This window comes from Lygodium microphyllum, chromosome 7 (assembly GCF_053477565.2).
Source record: "Lygodium microphyllum isolate KBCC chromosome 7, Lygodium_microphyllum_v1.1.10, whole genome shotgun sequence".
NCBI lineage: Eukaryota > Viridiplantae > Streptophyta > Polypodiopsida > Schizaeales > Lygodiaceae > Lygodium > Lygodium microphyllum.
Genome location: NC_141141.1, coordinates 152,628,090 through 152,649,003, shown reverse-complemented (window position 1 = coordinate 152,649,003; position 20,914 = coordinate 152,628,090). Strand labels below are relative to the sequence as shown.

Below are 20,914 nucleotides of genomic sequence, written 5' to 3'. Positions count from 1 at the left end.
TCAGACCATCAGGTCAGCTTTCTCTCTGTGTATCTCTTACTTTCTGTTACATCAGACCATCAGGTCATCCGAGAAACTCTCTCTCTCTCTCTCTCTCTCTCTCTCTCTCTCTCTCTCTCTCCAAACACACACATGCATTTGTTTTCTGAGGAGAGACTTTGTATCTTTTGACTATCAACTACAAAGTGGATGAAGACTGTAGACAAATGCAGCCTAAAAAGGTTCAAAGGCACTAACAAAGAAAATCAGATTGAGATATATCCAGAATACATCATGCATACATACATAAATGCCCCCTGCAAGCATGCAAGTATATGAGGACTTCAGATCTAAAATATTCTTTATCAGCCGCCATTTATCTCCTCACTCCCAAAAGTTTGAAGTTTATGTTGATCAAGCTGACTTCTTGCAAATTCCAACTGCCATCTTACTTCATTAGTTAGATGTGACAAAATAAGACATAATCAATTACAATGTCCCTCAAGGTTGCACAAGTATTCCCAACATGCTAGTTCTATGTGAAGCCTTCACTTTCGCAACAAAGTCAAATTACATTTGCATGAATAAATTTATGGAGACAACTAGCACTTCATGAAGATGAGTGCAGAAATCAATGAGAGTCCAGACATTTCACAGACTGAAACCCCTGAACTTGATAGATCAAGTATGCCAAAAAGGGAGAGATCTGACCTTTACCCACTCCACCGAAGCAACCAAGGGATCTTCTGAAACCTGAACAAACAGTAGATAGCAGGATTCAATGCTCGCCTAAAGCTGAAACTTACGCAAAATTCAGAAGCACATCAGCAGGTCACTAATCGGATGGCGAAACAACACTACATTACCATGCCTGTCAAACGAAGTCGAACATGCCCCTGCAGTACTACTTGTGGTGGATTGAACATTCTTGTGACATTCTTTACCTGCAGAAGAAAATAAGATAATTTGAGCATTCCTAACATCAATACAACCACATGTCACAAGTAAAGCATGGTGTTTTGGAATACCAAAAATACTTATTTGTTTTGTAATTTCATGAATATGATATTATGTACATTATTAATGTGCTTTACCATGTCTCACAATCAAGTAAATATGCAGAGGATTCACATACAACACTAAACAATATGAGATTCACGTCTGTTTACAGAGCATTTCCCCAAAATTCACCCTCTTTTCTGAAAGCTCTTCACATGGGCCAAATATCATGCTTGAATATTTCTCACTAATGTTCTCCCAGAATTCAGCAAGGCTTGGTGTTTCAAGATATCTCTACAAGGCAATTTGGTGACAGGAAACTCAAATAGCTGACTGACATGACTTGCCCTCTTAAATACTTTAACTGCTGCGCTATCTAGATAGGGCAGCAGTTAACCATGACAGCTCATTGATGGAACACCCCAAATATGATGTTTCCTTGCTGAAACAACCCTCAAACTGCTGTAATCTCTTCTAGGCATGTCATCAGCTCCTATAAGGTCTCCTACTAGCTGGAAATCGACTGTCAACTGTTGCAGCAGCAATGGCAACCTGTGTGTGTGTGTGTGTGTGTGTGTGTGTGTGTGTGTGTGTGTGATTCGCTAACAATTTAATCGGCTAGGCCAATTTATCACCCAAGTTATCTTGAGCACTCATTAACCCAGAACTACAATTAATGAATTAACTAATGTCAATTCCCTAGTGTCACCATTGACACTGATGGCTAATTAAATGTTCTAGGACAAGTTTTGACACCGGATACGGTCAAGCATTACTTATTACAACTTTTGCCAATGTCACCCACTCGTTCACCGGGGTTACTAAGGTCTCACTAACACTTGACTAACTTGTGTTTCACTTGTACCTCACATGTGGACAACTTAATAATGCCAAAGGTAAGCATTAAAAATACACATCCTCATGACAATATTGTCATTTTTCACTAGACACATGAGATAGCTTGGGTCAATAGAGTTCTAAACTGTCTAGTAGAGAAATGACAATATACCAAAAGGAGAGGTGTATCACAAATCTGGGAACAAGTAGAGGAGGACAAAATTTCTCATTTGAAACACAATCTCCGCATGTTCTTGTATGAAGAATGTGCTCAAAATGACTCAATATGTGCTAAAATATCATTATTATCCATCGCACTCAAGTTTTATTTATTATTGATGATTGTCCTTGTCTAGTCTTTTAGTAATAATTATGTCATCAATGTTTTGGCTTTCCGAAATTTCTATTTTTTTAAGGAGGTGTGAACTTTGAAAGAAATTTCTATCCTAAATGAATGTCTAGAAAACCCATTGGCTTTTCAAAATTTCATCCTCTCATGTAAAAGGAATTCATAATCTCTTTCTCTAGTGATTTTCACTAGTAAAATAGCCATTGATTCTTCTCCTTCTCTCTGAGCAATATTGCTGATATTGGAGGTGATGATAGTTGTAGCTCATTGCTCTTTCAAGCCATGTGTCATTAAGATTGTGGGTGGTCTTTCCAAGGTCCACGAATGGGGGAGCCGGTGTCAAAATTATTCCTCTCTTTAGCACTCTCAAGTCTTCCATACTAGTGCCAAACTCAACATCACAATTCCACAACCATGCAGCTCTTCCAGTTTTGTTACTGCTGTCAGGGATGATATGCGCTCTCAATGTCAATATAGTGCACAAGCAATGTTGCTGCATCTTCGCTATTCCAAGCCTAGTATACTTCATTCCTAAAACTTTATTCTATTTTACAAAACCCCTATATCTATATCAAGACCACCCATTTTATTTTGGGGGTCAACCTGATTTATGAACTTGGCCAATTTGACTTATTTCCCACCGAGTAGTGCCAATTAATCATTGCCATTCCAAGACGCAGTCCATGCATGCAGACAATAGACTTCCTTGTATTCAGCTCAGACATCAATATGCACTGATCAAACTGGGCATGAATCATTCATCCTATAGTTTCTCTCATACTCATGTTCTTTTGGTTCCAGCAAGCTTGCAGGCAGCTAGATCGGCTGCCTCTTACTATGAGTTACTAAATGTTAAAAAGGCCTTGCTAGGACAACCTCATGGGATGATTGTTCTATACATAGACCACATGTCCACTGGAAGATCTATCAAATCCTAAACGATAACAGACAACTCAAATCGACTATAAAACATATTAGTACTATGAAATTTGTTGAAAGAATGGTGGGCATTGTAATACATCATACGTGTATGGTGAGTGCTTTGTATCCTTATGCAATGCCTTCTGCAAGGACCTTATCCAAGATCCATCTCTACAATCTGTAAATTGAAGCTCAACATCCAATACAAGACCCATTGAGCCATAAAACATAACATAGAACTCAAGTGGATGTACAAAGTATCTGTAGTACTATGAAATTTGATCAAAGAATGGTGAACTCCACATTGAGTCATAACTGCATGAAATAGCATTTGCATCCTTATCCAACGCTTTATCCAAGGACCTTATCCAAGAATCAGCTTAAGAATCTGAAAATTGAAATTCTACATGCTGGCTAATTAGCCATTAAATGCCAATTAATAAACATAAGGGCTTTTCCACCTACTGTCTTTCAAAAGATCTCAGTCATCATGAACAATTAATCATCTACTTTTTATAGGCATTTTGGAGTTCCTCACGTCATGCGTCATTGCCACCCCCTCTGCCTCCTTCCTGCCATTGCCTCCACCTTCCTTCCATTGCATCCATGCCTTCTAATTTTCACGAATGTTTCTGAACTACTTTGTTGTCATGGTGTTGTTACCAACCCCTATGCCACCTTCCCACAATCTCCTCCAGGCCTGCCTTATTTTGATGTCCCCTTTCATTAGGCACCTCCCTTTCTTTCTCCCCATTGTCATCATTTGTTGGACCTCCAGCTTGCCTGCCTTAACACTCTTCTTCCCTTCCCTTAACACCCTTGAGAAAACATGCCACACTAAGAGCCCAGTCTTAAATCCCAAAGCAAATCAACATCATCTAATGATAATCCTTTAAAATGTGTGTTAGCATTGTGGAACTAATTAGATTATGACAATTATCATGAACCTCCAAGAGTAACACTTGTGTATAAAGCTAGTATGCTTAGTTTAACAAGTTGGCAATGTGAACAGTAGTAGACATAAGATCAGATTTAGAATATGCCATTATAAAATGCTTGCTGAAGATTGTGCTCATGTGGCCAGATTTTTGCATTCCAGATGAATATGCTAATCACAATTTGCACAAGACATGTATCGCCTGGTTTCTCTATAGAACTTCAAAACAACGAGAACATTCAAAACCTAAGTAATCAAAAGAATACCTTGCACAGAGTGCCATATTCATACAGTTGCCTGTATAAAGCAGCTCCCTGTAACTTATCCTCCTCCCTGGTTTCTGCCTCACTTATCCATGATGAAGGGACCCCAGAACGCTGTCGTGGGGAGTCTTTGATCAAAAATGCTCCAACAAAACGCCTATCTGCTGCCTTATCTTCCAGTATCTTGTCGAGTAGCCTTGAGTCCTGTCAAATATCATTTAGCAATAGATTAATGCCAGATGTAGCAGTTTAAGACAGTCCAGTATGTTAGTTATAATGCCAAATTTAGCAGGTGAAGACAGTCTAATCACATCATAGAGTACAGCTTCACTAAGCCAAAACGTGAGGCTCACTTGCGTGAAGATTGAAAGCACTATGTAAGAAAGAAGGGCTACAAAACTTTGTACTAAGTGACATGATAAAGCAATAGTGAACAAGTTGGACATGAATCAAACCATTTTCAAAAAACATGAAAACAGAAAAGATTAGTTGTTAACTTAAAGATGAAAATCTCATGCACCTCTAAAATGAGAAGCACAGCAACATCAGTATATGGGCACCAATGTAGGTCAGGAGCAATGAACAATCTGCATGATTGCATCTATATACAGCTAAGCCAAGGGGGGAGAGTCTTTGCAGCAAACTATTTAATGTGCTCCCAACACAATGAAAGGCTGCTTCTTAACAGGTAGCACCCTTGCAAGACATTTCGTATATGATTGTAACGCACACAACCATAACAACGAGTATATTTCAACAGAAATACAAAAATTTACATTTTCTCTATTAAACTTAACATATTGATACAGGCTATGGTGGCTTACAACCGCATCCTGCACAAAGAAAGTAGCAACAGAGAGACATTTGCTCCTGCATATCAAATGGATTGTATGAACCTAACACCATGCCTGGCTCAGTTGAAGAGGATGGTTAGCTGGTTGTCATGAATGTGGTATGTCCTCTATTACATCCATGGACATCAGGATGGACGCTAGTAGCATTGATGATTGGTCACATAACTCATAAAGTAACCTAGTACAAAGGCACTAGGTGCACTTTAGGATTAGGGCAGCCAAGGGACCCACTCCTATTCTTTCAGATTTCTGACAGTCAAGTGCTATTGCAGTAGCATAGAATCCAGTGTCCCATCCTTGTACTAAACACATTGAGATAAATATCACTATGTCAGAGAGAGTTCACATGTAGGGAAGATTAGCATGATCTACATCCCCACACAAGAGAATGTTGCAAATATTTTCACCTAGGCAATATCATGCGAAAAGTTTGAGGAATTTCAAAAATCCTTAATTTACTACCTTTTGGTGATTGATTCACTCCTTGTGCATCATCATTTTGGCATTGTAGGGAGGTGTTAGAATTGGTCAATTATGGGCAGTGCCCAATGTAATTTGTGTGGTGTGGACACCTATTAAAGTGTCAAAGTATAGTATATCTAGGACTTTGAAAGTAGTGACACTAGACTCAAGAGTTAAATTAATTCTAGTTGAGTTAGTGATAGGTCTAACTTACTAAGACCTATTGTACTTTCATTCTATCATTCTAGTACTTGCATCCTTTGATTGTGGAACTGCTGCCCACTCTTGCTCACTGTCTTGTGTTCACTCTCTCTCTCTCTTCCTCCATTTCCAACCCATCCTTTCTATTCACTTGAGCTTCCCACTCTCTCTACTTCCTCAAAAACTCTTGCCATCTCAAGCTCTCTACTCCCTCAAGCTATCTCTACTTCCTTAACCTCTCCAACCTTCCTAGTATACTGCTTCCTCAAGCTCTCTATCCCTCAAGAAATCCCTACTCCCTCAACCTCTCTACCCTTTCTACTCCCTCAATCACTCCACCCTTTGTCAAGGAATGACCAAGCAACCAAAGAGAGAGTAGGGTTTGCATGGAGGAACACAAAGTGTGTACTAAAGACACCGAGAAGGGAAGAGAAACTTAGATGAACACGATGATGAATGAATGAAATAATGAAGTGAATCTAAAACAAAGGTGTCGTAGCACGAAAGATGCCCTGGAGTACGTACTACGAAGATTGCGAAAGAAGCCTTTTACAAACACAGGGATGATGAGGTGTCGCCTGGAGCAAGGAGACTGCCGTCGAAAAGGAGCCTCTAAATCTGCAACACAAGACTAAACAATGATGCCAACTGTTGGGAGTGACATTGAAGGTGAAGGAAGAGCCAAAAACTGAAAATACAAATAGAGCAACGTCTAATGTTGACACTTGGTGGGGAGAAGGTCGCCAACAGTGAAGGAGATCCCAAATGCAATAAACGCAAATGGATGGAACCCCCTGACCGCCAAACACAAGATGTAGGGGCTAGTCATTTGCTGCCAGGTGATGGAGGAGCTGCCAAGATAGCCAAATGCAAACTGATAAAGCCACCTAGAGGAGAAGAAGCTGATGCCCTCTGTGTAGGAACGTCGCCAAGGGCAAAAGATGACAAACACAAGGAGTGCCACCCTTAGGATGCTATCACCATGATAAAGGGATGGTCACCAGCTGGAGACAGAGCCTCTGCCACCATAAAGACACACCTTTGGAGGAAGGTGATTGGCACCTAATAAGCAGAGATGGAGACGATGGAAGGGGAGGGGAAAGAGAGATGGAGAGACGAAGGTCTCATGAACAAAAGAAGTAGTGAGTGAAAAATGAATGGGAGATGTTGAACATATAGGCACAAACAATCTCGAGTCTCGCCCACTAAAGTCTCTTGAACAGCGCTTCGTCCCTCTCGGAAGAACCTAGAAAGCCTTTTTGGGGCTGAAAACTGAAACCGAAAATGGGAATGAAGAAGGGAAACGGTATGGAATGATGTGGTTTCTCAATAGCCTCCACCCTCTTGAGTCTCCACGTCCACCCTCCTACCCTCTACTCCCAAGCTCTTCCCCTTCTCTCAATACCCCTAATCATCAATGGCACCCCATCTTCACGAGGCTTTTCACGGGCATTGTGCTTACTTTGAGTAGGTAAAGGAGAAATTCAACACTTGCAAGTGGCAATGCAAGTATTGCTCAATAATCCAAACCCTATCTGTAACCCATTTCCTCATCTACATATGCACATTGGGAGGGCAAGCCACACCATCCCCAATATTCCCAACAATGTTTATCATCACAAATGTCATTGGAAATACTTGACACTAAAGCTGTGCAAAGGCATTTCAAGGGCGAGTAAAGAGGTGGTATCTCCTAATCACAAGATCTTGAATGTATAAGATCCCTCTCCGACCATCTTTGTTTCCTCCGTTGGAGGGGCCTCATCCATCCTATCAAAAGAAAGCCATTAAAATGGTACATCTATGCTGAAGAAGCAAGCCACTCTTGCCCAAGCAATTGGCCAAGTATCTAGTCCTCTCTCTTTTCTCAAAGAGAGGCAAAGGCAAGCCCAAATAGAGATTGCACACACCATCATTGAGTACAATCTCTCTTTCCATATCCTCAAAGTGGATCGTTGGAGGAGGATGGTGAGAGCCATTGTCGTTGTCAGTCCATGTGAGAGATGGTATGGAGTCACATACCATGATATGTGCACAAAGTTGATGATGAGAGAGAGGGGATAAACAAGTTGCTTTAGCCCGTGCATGCTGGTTGGACAAAGTACTAGTACTTCATCCTATCCAATGGATGAAGCAACCGTAAGAAAAGGGGGGTTATCAAGATCCTTGTCTCTTGCCCGCTTGATACATACTTCATATAAGTGGTGAAAGTCAGCATAAGCAAAAGAAGAACCACAAGCTCCTTTATATATTGGCACATACGGCAAGCCATTATTGAGGTAATGTCTTATATCTATTATTGTGCAATCCGAATGTACATTATGCATAACTCATAAATTGATTTGTTTACTTGTAACTTCCCAAATTTATTGTAAATTAGTTGTGCCTAATCTTATAGATTGGTCCACAAAACATCATAAAAGTTGTCACAAACGAAAGGGGGTGACCAAAGGGGCATTATTTTTTCTTCCACAAATTGTTGGGAGAGGGATTTCATTAGTGAAGCCCTTTTTTTCGTGGGAGTCGTTTGGCTACCAATCGCCCCACCTCCAAAAAGTGGCTTTACACATTCTTGCACAGGTTAAAAACAAAAGTCTAAGTCTCTAGATTCTTCTAAATTAATTTTAGTTGTAAGTTTGAAATTTAAACTTATTTTCTCGTTGGGTGCATGTGAGAGGAATCGATCCACCTATTCCTCTCAGTGTGCGCAACGGAAAAGAACCACGAACATGGAGAGAGAGAGAGAGAGAGAGAGAGAGAGATGAAGAAACGAAATCTGCACTAACTAAAAAGAATGTTGAATACAAGGAGTGGACTGATCAGTCCCTGCATGCAGCCCAAGGTGTTAGTGAGGATATCACATCAAGCTCAAATGATGGCAGCAATACCGACGGTGAGGGTGCTGCAACTACTCAAGAACAGGTAACAATGCTGCTGTAAGGAGGAAACTTTTCACTTCGATAAGCTGTATTTTGGGCACACATTTCGAGGTAAGTGCAACACAACTGTGGATTGCTGCCGTTTGCAAGCTAAGTGCTAATTTGTGTAGCATTGGGCACATTTGGCATATTTGTGATAGTTTGGTACTTGCATTCAAATCTCATGAGGATTTTTTATACTCTGAGGAGTACGCTCTATACTTCAGCCTTGGAGTACTTAGCTACTCATTTTGTGCATCATTGAAAGCATGGCACATCAAGGTTATAATGATCAAAGCAACATCCTTGATGTCCTCACTCAAGAGGACAAACTTGATGGCACAAACTATCCATTGTGAAGTTTTATGGTCCACAACCTTCTTATGGCAAAGGACTTGTGACACTATGTCACTAGTGATCTGCAGTGACCAACAGGTCTTGCACCTCGGACACCTCAACATAATGCTCAAGGACAAGTTGCTGGTGTTGCCGCTGCTTGCCCCTCCTACAGAGGATCAGAAGAAGTGGGACTCGAAGGATGCACAAGCACTATCTTTGATTGCCTTATCAATAAAAAGGGTAAGTATTCCACACATTCGATCTTATAGAACCTCAAAACCTTATTGGGATGTACTTGATCGCATGTTTGCAGCACGTAGTGAGGCCAGGATATCCTATCCTCGCAGAGAGCTAGCCAATGTGAACATGGATGAGGCTGATAGTATGACTGATCACTTTACACACATACAGGATTTGCATGAGTAACTGCTCAATGTTAATGAGGTCATTCAGGATGCCGAATTACTAAATATCATACTGAACTCTCTTCCTAAGACATTTCTTGGTTTCCACACCTCTTTGATGTTGTCTTTGAAGGGGCGCGGGGGTGCGCCAGCAACCTCTTACATTTGTGAAGTTGAAAGGCTTCTTCCTGCAAGAGGAACAAACTCCAAAGAATGTTGCATTGTGTTCGAGTGATGTTGCTATGCTTTTGAAGTACGAAGGCAAAGGAAAAATCTGGCAAATTGTAAAAAATCAGCAAAAGGCTGATGCTAGACAGCCATCAAATAAGGCTACTTAAGACACAGAAAGTCAAAGAAAAAGGGAAAATGTCATTATTGCAAGAAGCCCAGTCACTATATTGATAAATACAAGAAGAAATTGGCCAAACAAAAGAAAAAGGACTTCAGTTTAGCTGTCCAAGAGAGTTCGGCCAACAAATCTACTAATGACGATCCTTCAACCAACTTTGTGGAGAAAAACTATGCATTTGTCACATGCAGCTTTGATTCTTTGATGGTGGCTGATTCAGCATTTAATGCAGCTGAAACACAACACACATGGTATTTTGACAGTAGGATATCAAAGCACATCACTTTCAAGAAGTGTCCATTTACCTCTTTGCATTTAGCCGCTGCTAGGAAGCGTTTTACATGTGCAAACAACAATTATGAAGTATGTCATTCAACCATGATTACTGCTATAGATGGTTCCAATTTCATGCTTTTGGATGTCTTGTTTGTGCTTGGCATTACAAAAGAAGTTGTTTATCTCTACTTTTAATAACCATGGCTTTCAAGTCATCTTTGAGGATGACAAATGCATTGTCAGAGATAAAGAGATGAATTAAGCACTCAAGCTATCTGACACCCTATACAAGGGTCTCTTTTTGTTGGATACCTATAATAAACACTCTCATGATGCTCTGGTAGTTACTACTATTTTTCCCACAGTGCAATATGTGGAGCTATGGCATGCCTACTATGGACACACGAGTTTTGGCAATCTAATGACCCTTCAACGGTGTCATATGGTAGGTGCATCGCCTCTAGTGGAGACCCCACCTCCCATGCATGTGAGGGATGTATTTTGGGCAAAATGCATAGCTTTGCTTTCAAGAAGGATAGTGCAGTGCGTGCAATTTGGAAAATGCATCTTATTCACTCTGATGATTGCGTTCCTATGAGGACATATTTGCTTGACTATGGCATTGTGCATCAAGCCACTATTAGAATGACACCTCAACAAAATGTTGTTGCTGAAAGGAAAAATATTAAATCATGCACCCACTAAGGCGATAACAACAATCACACCATTTGAAGCTTGGCATGGCAAGAAACCCAAAGTTGACTACTTTCCGATGTTTGGATACATAGCCTATGCACATGTTTCGAAAGAGCTTTGTGGGAAGCTTGATGACAAGGCTATAAAATGCATATTTATTGGCTACAATTTAGAAAGCAAGGGCTATCGCTTGTATGATCCACGCACAAAGAAATTTTTTGTTAGTAGGGATGTCATATTTGCTGAAAATGCTACATTTTCACATGGTCGGTTTTAAATGCCAGCCACCCATGACATTGGAGATGTCTTTGAGGATCTTTTGCCACTTTCTTTGGAGTCTATGCCTGCTGTAAATGGCTGGGACAGACATAATACAGCAAGCTCTTTGCTGCCATAGTTACTAGAAATGCCCCAAAACACCACATTTTCATTGTTTCACTATTTCTGCTTCCCTTTCCATTTCCGTTCGCATTTCCATTTTTGCCTTTCTCATCCCTTTAGTTACTAGAAACTCCTTGAGACTCCAACTTTTTGCCATTCCTGTTTTTGTTTCCTCGTTTCCCATAACTATGTTTGCTGCACCACATGCTCCCGAACAATAGGGCTATAATGATAATTTGCCACATGCACTGGAAGAAGTAGTACAGCATGAAACAACTGCTGTAAATGCAGCCAAAACAGTCCCTAGATGATTCCTATGCACTCTCCAGGAGAGTAAAATGGATGCTCCCTTACCTCAACTCACTCGAAGGACTCCTAAGCATGCAACACATGATGCAAGGGGGGCCCATTTGGCTGATTTTACAGAAGTAGATGATTGTGATGAGCATGTGTCTATGAGCTCACTGTTGAATGATAATGAGCCTACTCTCTAGGATGAAGCTTAGCAAGATGTCCATCGGTGGATGCAAGCCATATAGGATGACTTAGACTCTATCATCACTAATTCTACATGGGATCCTATGGATTTACCACCTGCTAAGAAAGCAATTGGCACAAAATGGATTTTTAAGCCCAAACGCAAGGCTAATGGCACTATTAACAAGTACGAAGCACAGTTGATAGCAAAAGGCTAGCATAGATTATGAGGAAACTTTTGCTACTATATCCCCTATGAGTATGATGAAATATGTGATTGCTATGGCTGCAAATTATGGATGGAAAGTACATCAGTTGGACATTAAGACAACATTTTTGAATGGGGATTTGCAAGACGATATTTATGTGTCACAACCTCGAAGGTTTGTGGTTAAGGGAAAAAAGCACACGGTATACAAGTTGCATAAGAATCTCTATGTTCTCAAACAAACTCCGTGTGCATGGTACTCTAAAATTGATGCTTATTTGGCTAGCAAAGGGTTCAAAAATAGTCCAATTACTCCCACTCTATACATTAAGAACGAAGAGGGGAACTTGCTGATTATCATTCTTTATGTAGATGACATGCTGTTCACTAGACCTACAAAGGAAAAAATTACTGATTTCAAGGCTGAATTACAACATGCATTTGGGGCATGTCAGATATGGGCTGCCTACACTATTATTTGGGAATTAAATTTACCCAAAATCGGCATGATATCATCACGTCACAGTCACAGTATGTGGATAAATTGTTACATCGGTTTAATATGCAAGATTACAAACCGATGTGCACTCCTATAGAGCCAGGCTTAAAGATATGTATGCATGATGATGAAGAGATATCTGGTGTTGCAACTTACAGCCAAGCTATCAATTGTCTTGTTTACCTATACAATATATGCCTTGACATTCAGTATGCAGTATCTCAGGTGGGCAGGTATATGCACAACCCACACAGCATACATTGGCAAGCTATTAAGCGGATCTTCAGATATTTGCAAGGTACTCAATCACACACATTATTATTTCCCACTGGGAGAGACTTGCACTTACAAACTTATAGTGATTCACATTGCGCTAGTGATATAGACACTAGGCAATTTACTAGTGGACATTTTTTCTTTCTAGGCCACTCATGCATTTCATGGCTAAGCAAGAAACAGCCTACACTGGCTACCTTCACAACAATAGTGGAATGTGTATGTACTATGGCTCCACAGATTATTGGTTAATCTACATTTACCATTGGAGGGTTCTACACCTATTCTTTCTAAGAGTCAAAGTGCTATTGCAGTAGCACAAAATCTAGTGTTTCATGCTCGTACGAAACACATTGAGGTGCATCACCATTACGTCAAAGAGAGAAGCTATACAAGAGAGATCAGCTTGATATATGTACCCACATAGAAAAATATTGCAAACATTCTCACCAAGGCACTACCACATGAGAAGTTTGAGGTTTTTTAAAAGTCCTTAACCTTGTTACCTTTTGGTGATTGAACATCCTTGTACTTCAACACATTGGCACTACAAGGGGGTGTTAGAATTTGTCAATTCTAGGCAATGCCCATGTGATTCGTGTAGTACTGATACTTCAAGAAGTGTCGCTCGGAGGGAGGGAAATACCTAGTGTCTTGACATTAAAGTAGTGACACTAGGGACTACAGTTAGTTAGTCTAACTCTAGTTAGTTGATTCAATCTAGCTTAGATTGTACCTTCCTCTATCTTTTCAGTTTAGCAAGTACACTCTACTCTCTTGCTTCAGCTCACTCACTATCACTATCTCATTTCTCTCTTCTCCATAGCTGGTGCATTTTTCTCACAATAATCACCTCAAAAAGGCCAAGGCATCAGAAAAAGGGTGCTCGTTGACTGCCTAGTGGCCTATCAAGACCTACAAAAGGCAAATGGAACCACATTGAATCTTTTGTTTTTTTTTTTTTTAGAGGATATATGGTTTACAGCCTATCAAGTAACTATGCCTCGTGGGGAGAGTGAAAAGAGATGGATACATCCAACACATCCCAAAACAAACAAGCTAACCTGACTACTCGAGGGTATCATTATCAAGGAAAAGGATAAAGGGGGATAGTGATGTCAAGTAAAAAACCACCAGTGGAGACAGCTTACAATTTGCCCAGGTGTGCTCTGCACAATAAGATGCATAGAGTAATGTTGCATGATGAGAATACACATATAGCAAGTGCCACTTGGATAGTCTCTTGTGAGAAAATTGTTCACTTGTCCAAGCGCTCTTGTACAAAGATGATGATAATCATGCGATATAAAGGGCACAGGTACAATAGGAAAGGGAGGCCGGCGTCAAAGATAGGTGTCGAATCCTATAGAATACCAAGAAAAGGTAGGAATCCTTCTTGGATATGGAGCTCATGAAGATAGACTAGCGGGCTATAAGGGTAAAGCTTCATGGTTGAGAGAGAGAGAGAGAGAGAGAGAGAGAGAGAGAGAGAGAGAGAGAGAGAGAGAGAGAACTCTTGCAAGTATACAATAAGCTGAATAGATTGATGTGATAGTTTCTGATGAAAGTACAAGTGATAGGGCCTAAATAAATAGCCTGAGATATCCACCTGTAGCATTGACCCTTGTTAAATGCTAAGTGATGTAAAAGGTGTTCACACCTAAACATACACTTTTACACACAATAATGTGTGTTCACACATTGGGATAGATAAATCTAACAATATCCCCTTTGGGTAACCAGTGGCTGAACGCATGTCACAAAACGTATGAAAAAGACAAAGAGAAGGTCTTATCTCGAAGAGGCAATGTCTAATCCCATACTATGATTCTGAAAACAAGATAATAAGAGAGATACATTACGAGGTAGGATACGACATGGTCTACAAACAAGCTCAAGACCCAATGTAAGACATGGTTCAAACGTACGTGTGCATGGCTCAGAGGCTAATCAAAAGCCAGCATACCTCAAAGGCATTGGGCACATGACCAAAGGCCAAATACATGGATATAGCTTTTCAGATCCACTCAGAGGTCACGTGGGAAGTGGTTACTATCCCCCCTGAAATATAGCTCCTAATAGACACATAAAAGGAAAGTACAAATCATTCTGCATAAAAATCCGGGCAAAGTATCCCTCACGGTAAGTGTTTGGAAAGGTCTTAACACATGCATAGGTATGGTCAATGTCCAATTCCAAAACACATTATTTATTTATTTAGAATTTGATTCAAAAACCATACTGATAGTGTTCAACATTCTCAAGAGACAATGACTAAACAACTACACTAAAGGCCTTGTCAAAACTAGTAGGTGGCTCATTACGGTCACTATCTAACAAGATATCAATTGCAGCATACTGGGCATGTTGCTTGTCTTTCTTCGTTTAGCATTGGTCAACAATGTGGCCAATACGCTTCCAGTATCGACACCTTTCTTCATATTTCATCTCTCAAGCCACCTTAACAACTCTCACGGTTTCATGAAATTGTGCTGCTTTCATCAAGCTATTAAGAAGTATAACCTTTTTATCAACATCATCATGACAGCTCTTGAGAGTGATCAATTGTTAGTAAAGAAGACTTAAATGATCAAGATGCTACTTGAGAATCTCCAAAGGATTTAGGAGATACTAAACAATTGTGAAACCAACCATCCTTCTTGGAAAGGGTAGTAATTCCCATACTAAGCAATTAATAACAGCGATGAGCAAATGAACATAACTTAAAATGCACAATTTACCTTAATAATCGCAGACATTGGACACCCTGTTGGCTCCAAAATTGATGCCCCTTTTGGTATTTCTTTTAACTTGATACCTAATGGAATCAAGTACAAGCTAAGATTCACAATCTCCTTTGCTGTTCCAAAAGCCCCTTTGCTGTAGCAACAATTAGCAATCAATTTGGGCCAATTGCCCCTTGATTTTCACCCAAGACTTACACAAATGAGACCTCCAACAAGCCAAATGCTGCCCCAAATTACAATGAATGCATTAGCATTTGAATTCCCTAACAAATACACGAATTTCAAGTTTTGAATTCAATGTACAATGCCTTCACCAATTGGCACGGGTCCTGAGTTTGCTATCAAACCCTAAATTCTGCAAAAATTTAGGGTTTACAACAAAGATCTCTTTGCTGTGCATCAAATTTGACTAAAATCTAATCCAAAATGCTGAGAAATGTTGAGATTGACTGAGCACAAGCTAAAGAAGGTGAGAGAATGCCAAAAGAGAAAAATTCAAGAATTCTTCACACAAAAGGCCTTTAGATTGGCTGCATCCTGTCAAATAATTCCCAAGAGCAGTCGCCTATTGCTAGGGATGCCAAAATTTGTTGTCGCCAACCATCAGTTGCTGCCACCAGCTCTAGGAAGCCTCAAAATTACTATCGCCAGCTGCTAATTGGTCTTTCCCTACCCCCTCAGAAAATCCTCCAATGGCTATAGATCAAATCAACAACATCTCCTTCGTCTCTCTCGCAGAGGCTGAATACACTGAATGTCTCTCTCCAACCTTCAAAGACGTTTTTCAATCTTGCATGGGCATTTTTGCTAAGTGGCAGCCTTTGTAAACTTATTTTCTAGCATTATCCATCCATTTAATTAATTTTTGAAATTAAATAATTATAAAAATTAAATTCAACCCTTGTGACCTTGCCCAAAATTAAATGTGCCCGTCCATAATTTAATTGGCTAGGCCATTTGCAACCTAAAGTGATCTCCAACCTCTATTGACCCTTAGACTGGTATTAATTAATTAATGCTAGTCCCTAGTGTCACCACTCTCACTTATTGGTCAAACCACTGTCCTTGGGTCACATCTAATACCAACCGACCACCAAAACCCAATTGACATAACTTATCACAATATTTGTCTTCGACACACACCATTGTATCCTCGAGGTCCTTGGCCTATTACCATGAAATAACTACCATGTGCAACACATGCTAAACAACCTTGCACGTTTAATTAATAACTTAATCAAATGTTATCAGGAAGATTAAAGCATCTCAAAATTTCACATCCCCATGTGACAAACCTCCCCCCTAAAATCCTTGCAATCATCCTTGATTGCATTGCATTGTGCCAAAGGAAAATCCTACAGCATTGGAATCTCTATAAAGCATCACAGTCACAACATTGCGCACTCTTGCCAACCATGCTACATGCCCCAAAAGCTTTCTAAAAATTTCAAGCCAACATAAACAATCGAGAACTATTGCTAGTAACCCATTGGAGACCTCCGTAGCTCATGCTTCTCAACTGTTCTAACTTTTGAACCATAGAAAAGCATCAATTCAACATAAACCATGGCTGAAACTATCAATGATATTTACTAATATGCTACTGTCCATGGAACCAGCTGTAAACCATTGAAAATTGAGCATAAACTAATCAAAAACTGATCATTTTCTAACTTGAGAACTGATCACAAATTGCTGCAAATGTGATCCCGAACTTACCACAAGCTCATTGCAAAAATTGACCAGCAATCAATGCAAAAACTGATGCGTAACTGATCTCAAAAGTGACCATAAACAGTTCTCAAACTGATCAAAAACTAAGCTGAAACTAAACAGAATTTTTGTCTCAAAACTCACACCCAACTCATCATAAACTTATGCAAAATAATAGTTTCAATGCCCCAGTAAAACTCGTAGTACACTAAGTAGTGACCTTATGGCAAACATATTGTCAACACAGTACCTTGGATGCATGCTTAATACATCTGAGATCCACTACATGCGAGACCTGTCCATAACTGGAGAAGTGAAAGCACTACCTCTCCCTTGAGTATCAGTCAATACTCCAAACCCCTGCTTTGCTAAACCTGACAGAGCCCAAACTAAAGTCGGCTCTAACTGAAAGGCATCTAGGTAAAGATGCAACAACTAAGAATGGTCTGCCAAGTCATCATCTTTCATCTATTTGGCATCCATTGGCAAATAATTCTGAAATTTTTACAAGTATCTCTTGGAAACTTTATCTCTGACCTTTCTTTCCTTATGTGCCAAAATCTGGTCATGTACCAAAATCTCATCCAACTCCTCAACCTCAAGTTGAATTTCAACAAACATATCCTCTCGCAAATCACCATCAAAAGGCCTCAACAAGCTAACATGAAAGGCATTGTGTATCCGCTAATGTGGAGGTAATTTCAGCCGATATGCCACATCATTGATCTTCTCCAACACTTGGAAAGGCCCATCGGATACAGTCTTTCTCTTCCATTCATCTTTTTCAACCTTGCCTTTTCAAAACGCAGCGATACATAATAGCCCTCTGCAAATTGCAAAGCACGTCTATGGCGATCAACTGCCTCTTTTGCTTTTCTTGAGATCTCTAAAGTGCATACTTTATCTTTGCATAAGCTGCATCCAAGTTTTCCACATAACAATCAACCTCAAAGATCTTATCCTTAATTTGAAAAATAGGTGGTACCTTCTTGCCACCCTCAACCACCTCAAATGGAGCTCTGCTAGTGGAACTATGCATTGTGTTGTTGTAAGCAAACTCAACCAAGGGCAAATACTACTCTCGTTGTGTCTTGTAGTCTAAAACATATCATCTCAAAAGATCTAACACTGTGGAATTTACTTCCTTAAACTCACCATCTGTCTGCAAATGAAAGGATGATGAGAATTTCACTGTGATACCTATATTCTCAAATAATCCCTTCCAAAATAAATTGGTCATCCGAGGGTCTCGATCACTCACAATCGACTTTGGCATATCATGATACTTAAAGATGTGCTACAAAAATAATCGTGCCATCTGATCAACCTTTACTTTCTTCCTCGCCGGAATGAAATGGGCTTGTTTCCTAAACTTGTAAATGATAGTCCATATTCCATCATTCCCTATAGGTGTCCTAGAAAGCTCAAAAATAAAATCAATTGCAATGCTCTGCCAAGGCCTATTTGGAATAGACAAGGGCTACAACATACCCAGCATCTTTTATCTATCATACTTTACCTTCTAACATACGATACATGCCCTGACAAACTGCTCTAGATCATGTCTCAAAGCTAGCCAATAAAAGAAATGCTCCACTGCTTTGACTGCACCATCAATACCTATGTGTCTTGCATACGAAGAAGCATAACTTTCAATCATAACTATGGGCCTTAACTGCTTTGTGACTCACAGTCATCCATACATCATCAAAAATCCATCTCTTAGCACAAAGTGCTCATGCCTCTAGCCATTGCAAAGGCTGACGTATAGAGCTACGTGTTGGGGTTGATAGTTGCAGCCTTGTACTTTTCGCCATTGTAGTCACCTTTTTCCTTCTCTCTTGCATTCTCTTTTTCTCCTCCTGTTTATGTCACATACATGACAAAGCATCAACCACAACATTCTTTTTACCATCAATACCTACGATCTGAAAATGAAACACAAAGAGAAAATTTGCCTATTTGATATGTTTCACTATTAACTTTGTCTACATTAGAAAGTACCTCAAACTCTGATGGTCTGTCTGCAGTGTAATATCAGCCCCCAACAAATAATGTTTCCACGTAGACAATACAACCAAGACCTCTTTCTCAAAGACCTGCAAATTCTTTTCTGCACCATGGAGAATTTAACTCTCATAAGCCAAAACTCGGCCATCCTACATAAGAACAACCTGTGAGAGAGGACGGCAGGATCGAAGCTCAGCACAAAAAGCAGTAGACAGTAGAGAGTGAAGCACGACACCCAATGCAATAGACTGAAAGAGTGCAAAGCTGAAAGTACAAGGTACAACCCTTAAACCTTGGGGTTGTAGGGGAATATTTACACCCGAACACGGTAAGTGCCCGTAAGTGTGTGTCATAAGCACATATGAAATAATACCATAAGTTTGGGGGAAAAAACCTCTCCTACCGAGAGTAAAAAGTGCCCCAGTGCCCTACTGATCGACACTCCGATGTGAGCGTAGGCGTAAGTGAGGCGTGAGTGAAATACCCAACAAACCCCCTTGGAGTGAAGAGTGATCAAGAGTACAAGGATCATCCACCACCAAAGCAAATCAGATTTAAAGCATGGCGAAATGCTTCAAATCTGTCACGAGGAAGAGCTTTGTTAAATATGTCTGCCACATTACTAGTGGTAGGACAATAGACAAGGCTGATATAACCTGCATGTAGCCTCTCTCTGACAAAGTGATAATGTATCTCAATGTGTTTCGTGCGTGCATGAAACATTGGGTTCCGTGCCACTACAATGGTACTCTGACTGTCTCAGTGAACAAAGGAGTAGGCTCCGTAACAGATACATCTAGATCAGCAAGCAATCATCTAATCCATATGCATTCAACTGTGGTAGTGACAGCTATCTTGTATTCAGCTTCACATGACGATGCGGCAACAGTGCGCTGTTTCTTGCTAAGCCAAGATATGCAAGATGAGCCAAGAAAGAAACAATTGCCACTAGTGGAGTGACGTGAATCATAATCACCAGCCCAATCAGAATCATTGTAAGCATGTAACTGCAGTGTATATGTCAATGTTCCCAGAAAACATAAAAGCCCCAAACTTTTTTATGAATGTGCCCAGAAATTTGCATCGACCATGTCCTTTTCACGTATTTTGAATTCTGTGTCTGTGCAATGAAAACCCTCTCTTCCAAAAATTAATTCTAATAGAAAGAAGGTATAAAAAAAATTTAAATTTTACCTTGGAAACGACGAATCATCGCTGACGACAGGCGGGTGTGGAAGTGGTTAACGTTGCTGACGTCGCAGGCGAGCTGGCGTGGCAGCACAAGGATCAAACGTCTGAGGCGTCGCAACTGACAAAGCTCTTGTCCGACGGCGTAGAGGAGAGTTGGCGACTGTGGCGACTGAGGCGGACACTGGCTATCATGACGAACGGCACAAGGGCGTAGTCGACGGGCGAACAAGAGGAGTCAAGCGGGTTCGCTGGTCAGGGGCGTAGCTGCAAGTACATATAGGCTGACGGGATCCCAGGCTGATAGACGGGCGCTGCAAGCAGCGCTTCTGGCACTGGTTATTGCTGACGGATCTGGCGGTCAGCTGACGTACAATAGACTGGCGGGTTGATCTCTCAAGGACAGGCAGCGTGGAGGAAACTGATGGGCTGTCTGATGCAACCTGACAAAGCTGACTGGGTGCAGAGCAAAAACTTGAGACCTGAGCAGAAGCTCCTAGAGGTTGAGCAAAGCTGAGCTGAATCTGAGCTAAGCACAGCAGAGCAGAAACAATGCTCTGATATCAAACGTAAGAGAGGACGACAAGATCGAAGCTCGAAAGTAGTAGACAGTGGAGAGTTAACAACGACA

At 40.5% G+C, this 20,914-nt stretch overlaps 1 protein-coding gene across 1 annotated transcript in view; it reads right to left on the bottom strand.

Annotated features, from left to right (window-relative positions):
• The window catches only part of LOC148034093 (lon protease homolog, mitochondrial-like), a 199,096-nt gene that overhangs the window by 138,156 nt on the left and 40,026 nt on the right, over positions 1-20,914 (bottom strand). Inside the window, exons 3-5 of the mRNA XM_087682085.1 lie at positions 4,289-4,489; positions 846-923; positions 691-732 (exon numbers count right to left, since the gene is read on the bottom strand). Of these exons, the coding sequence (XP_087538211.1) occupies positions 691-732; positions 846-923; positions 4,289-4,489 (321 nt within the window). The remainder of the gene's footprint in view (positions 1-690; positions 733-845; positions 924-4,288; positions 4,490-20,914) is intronic.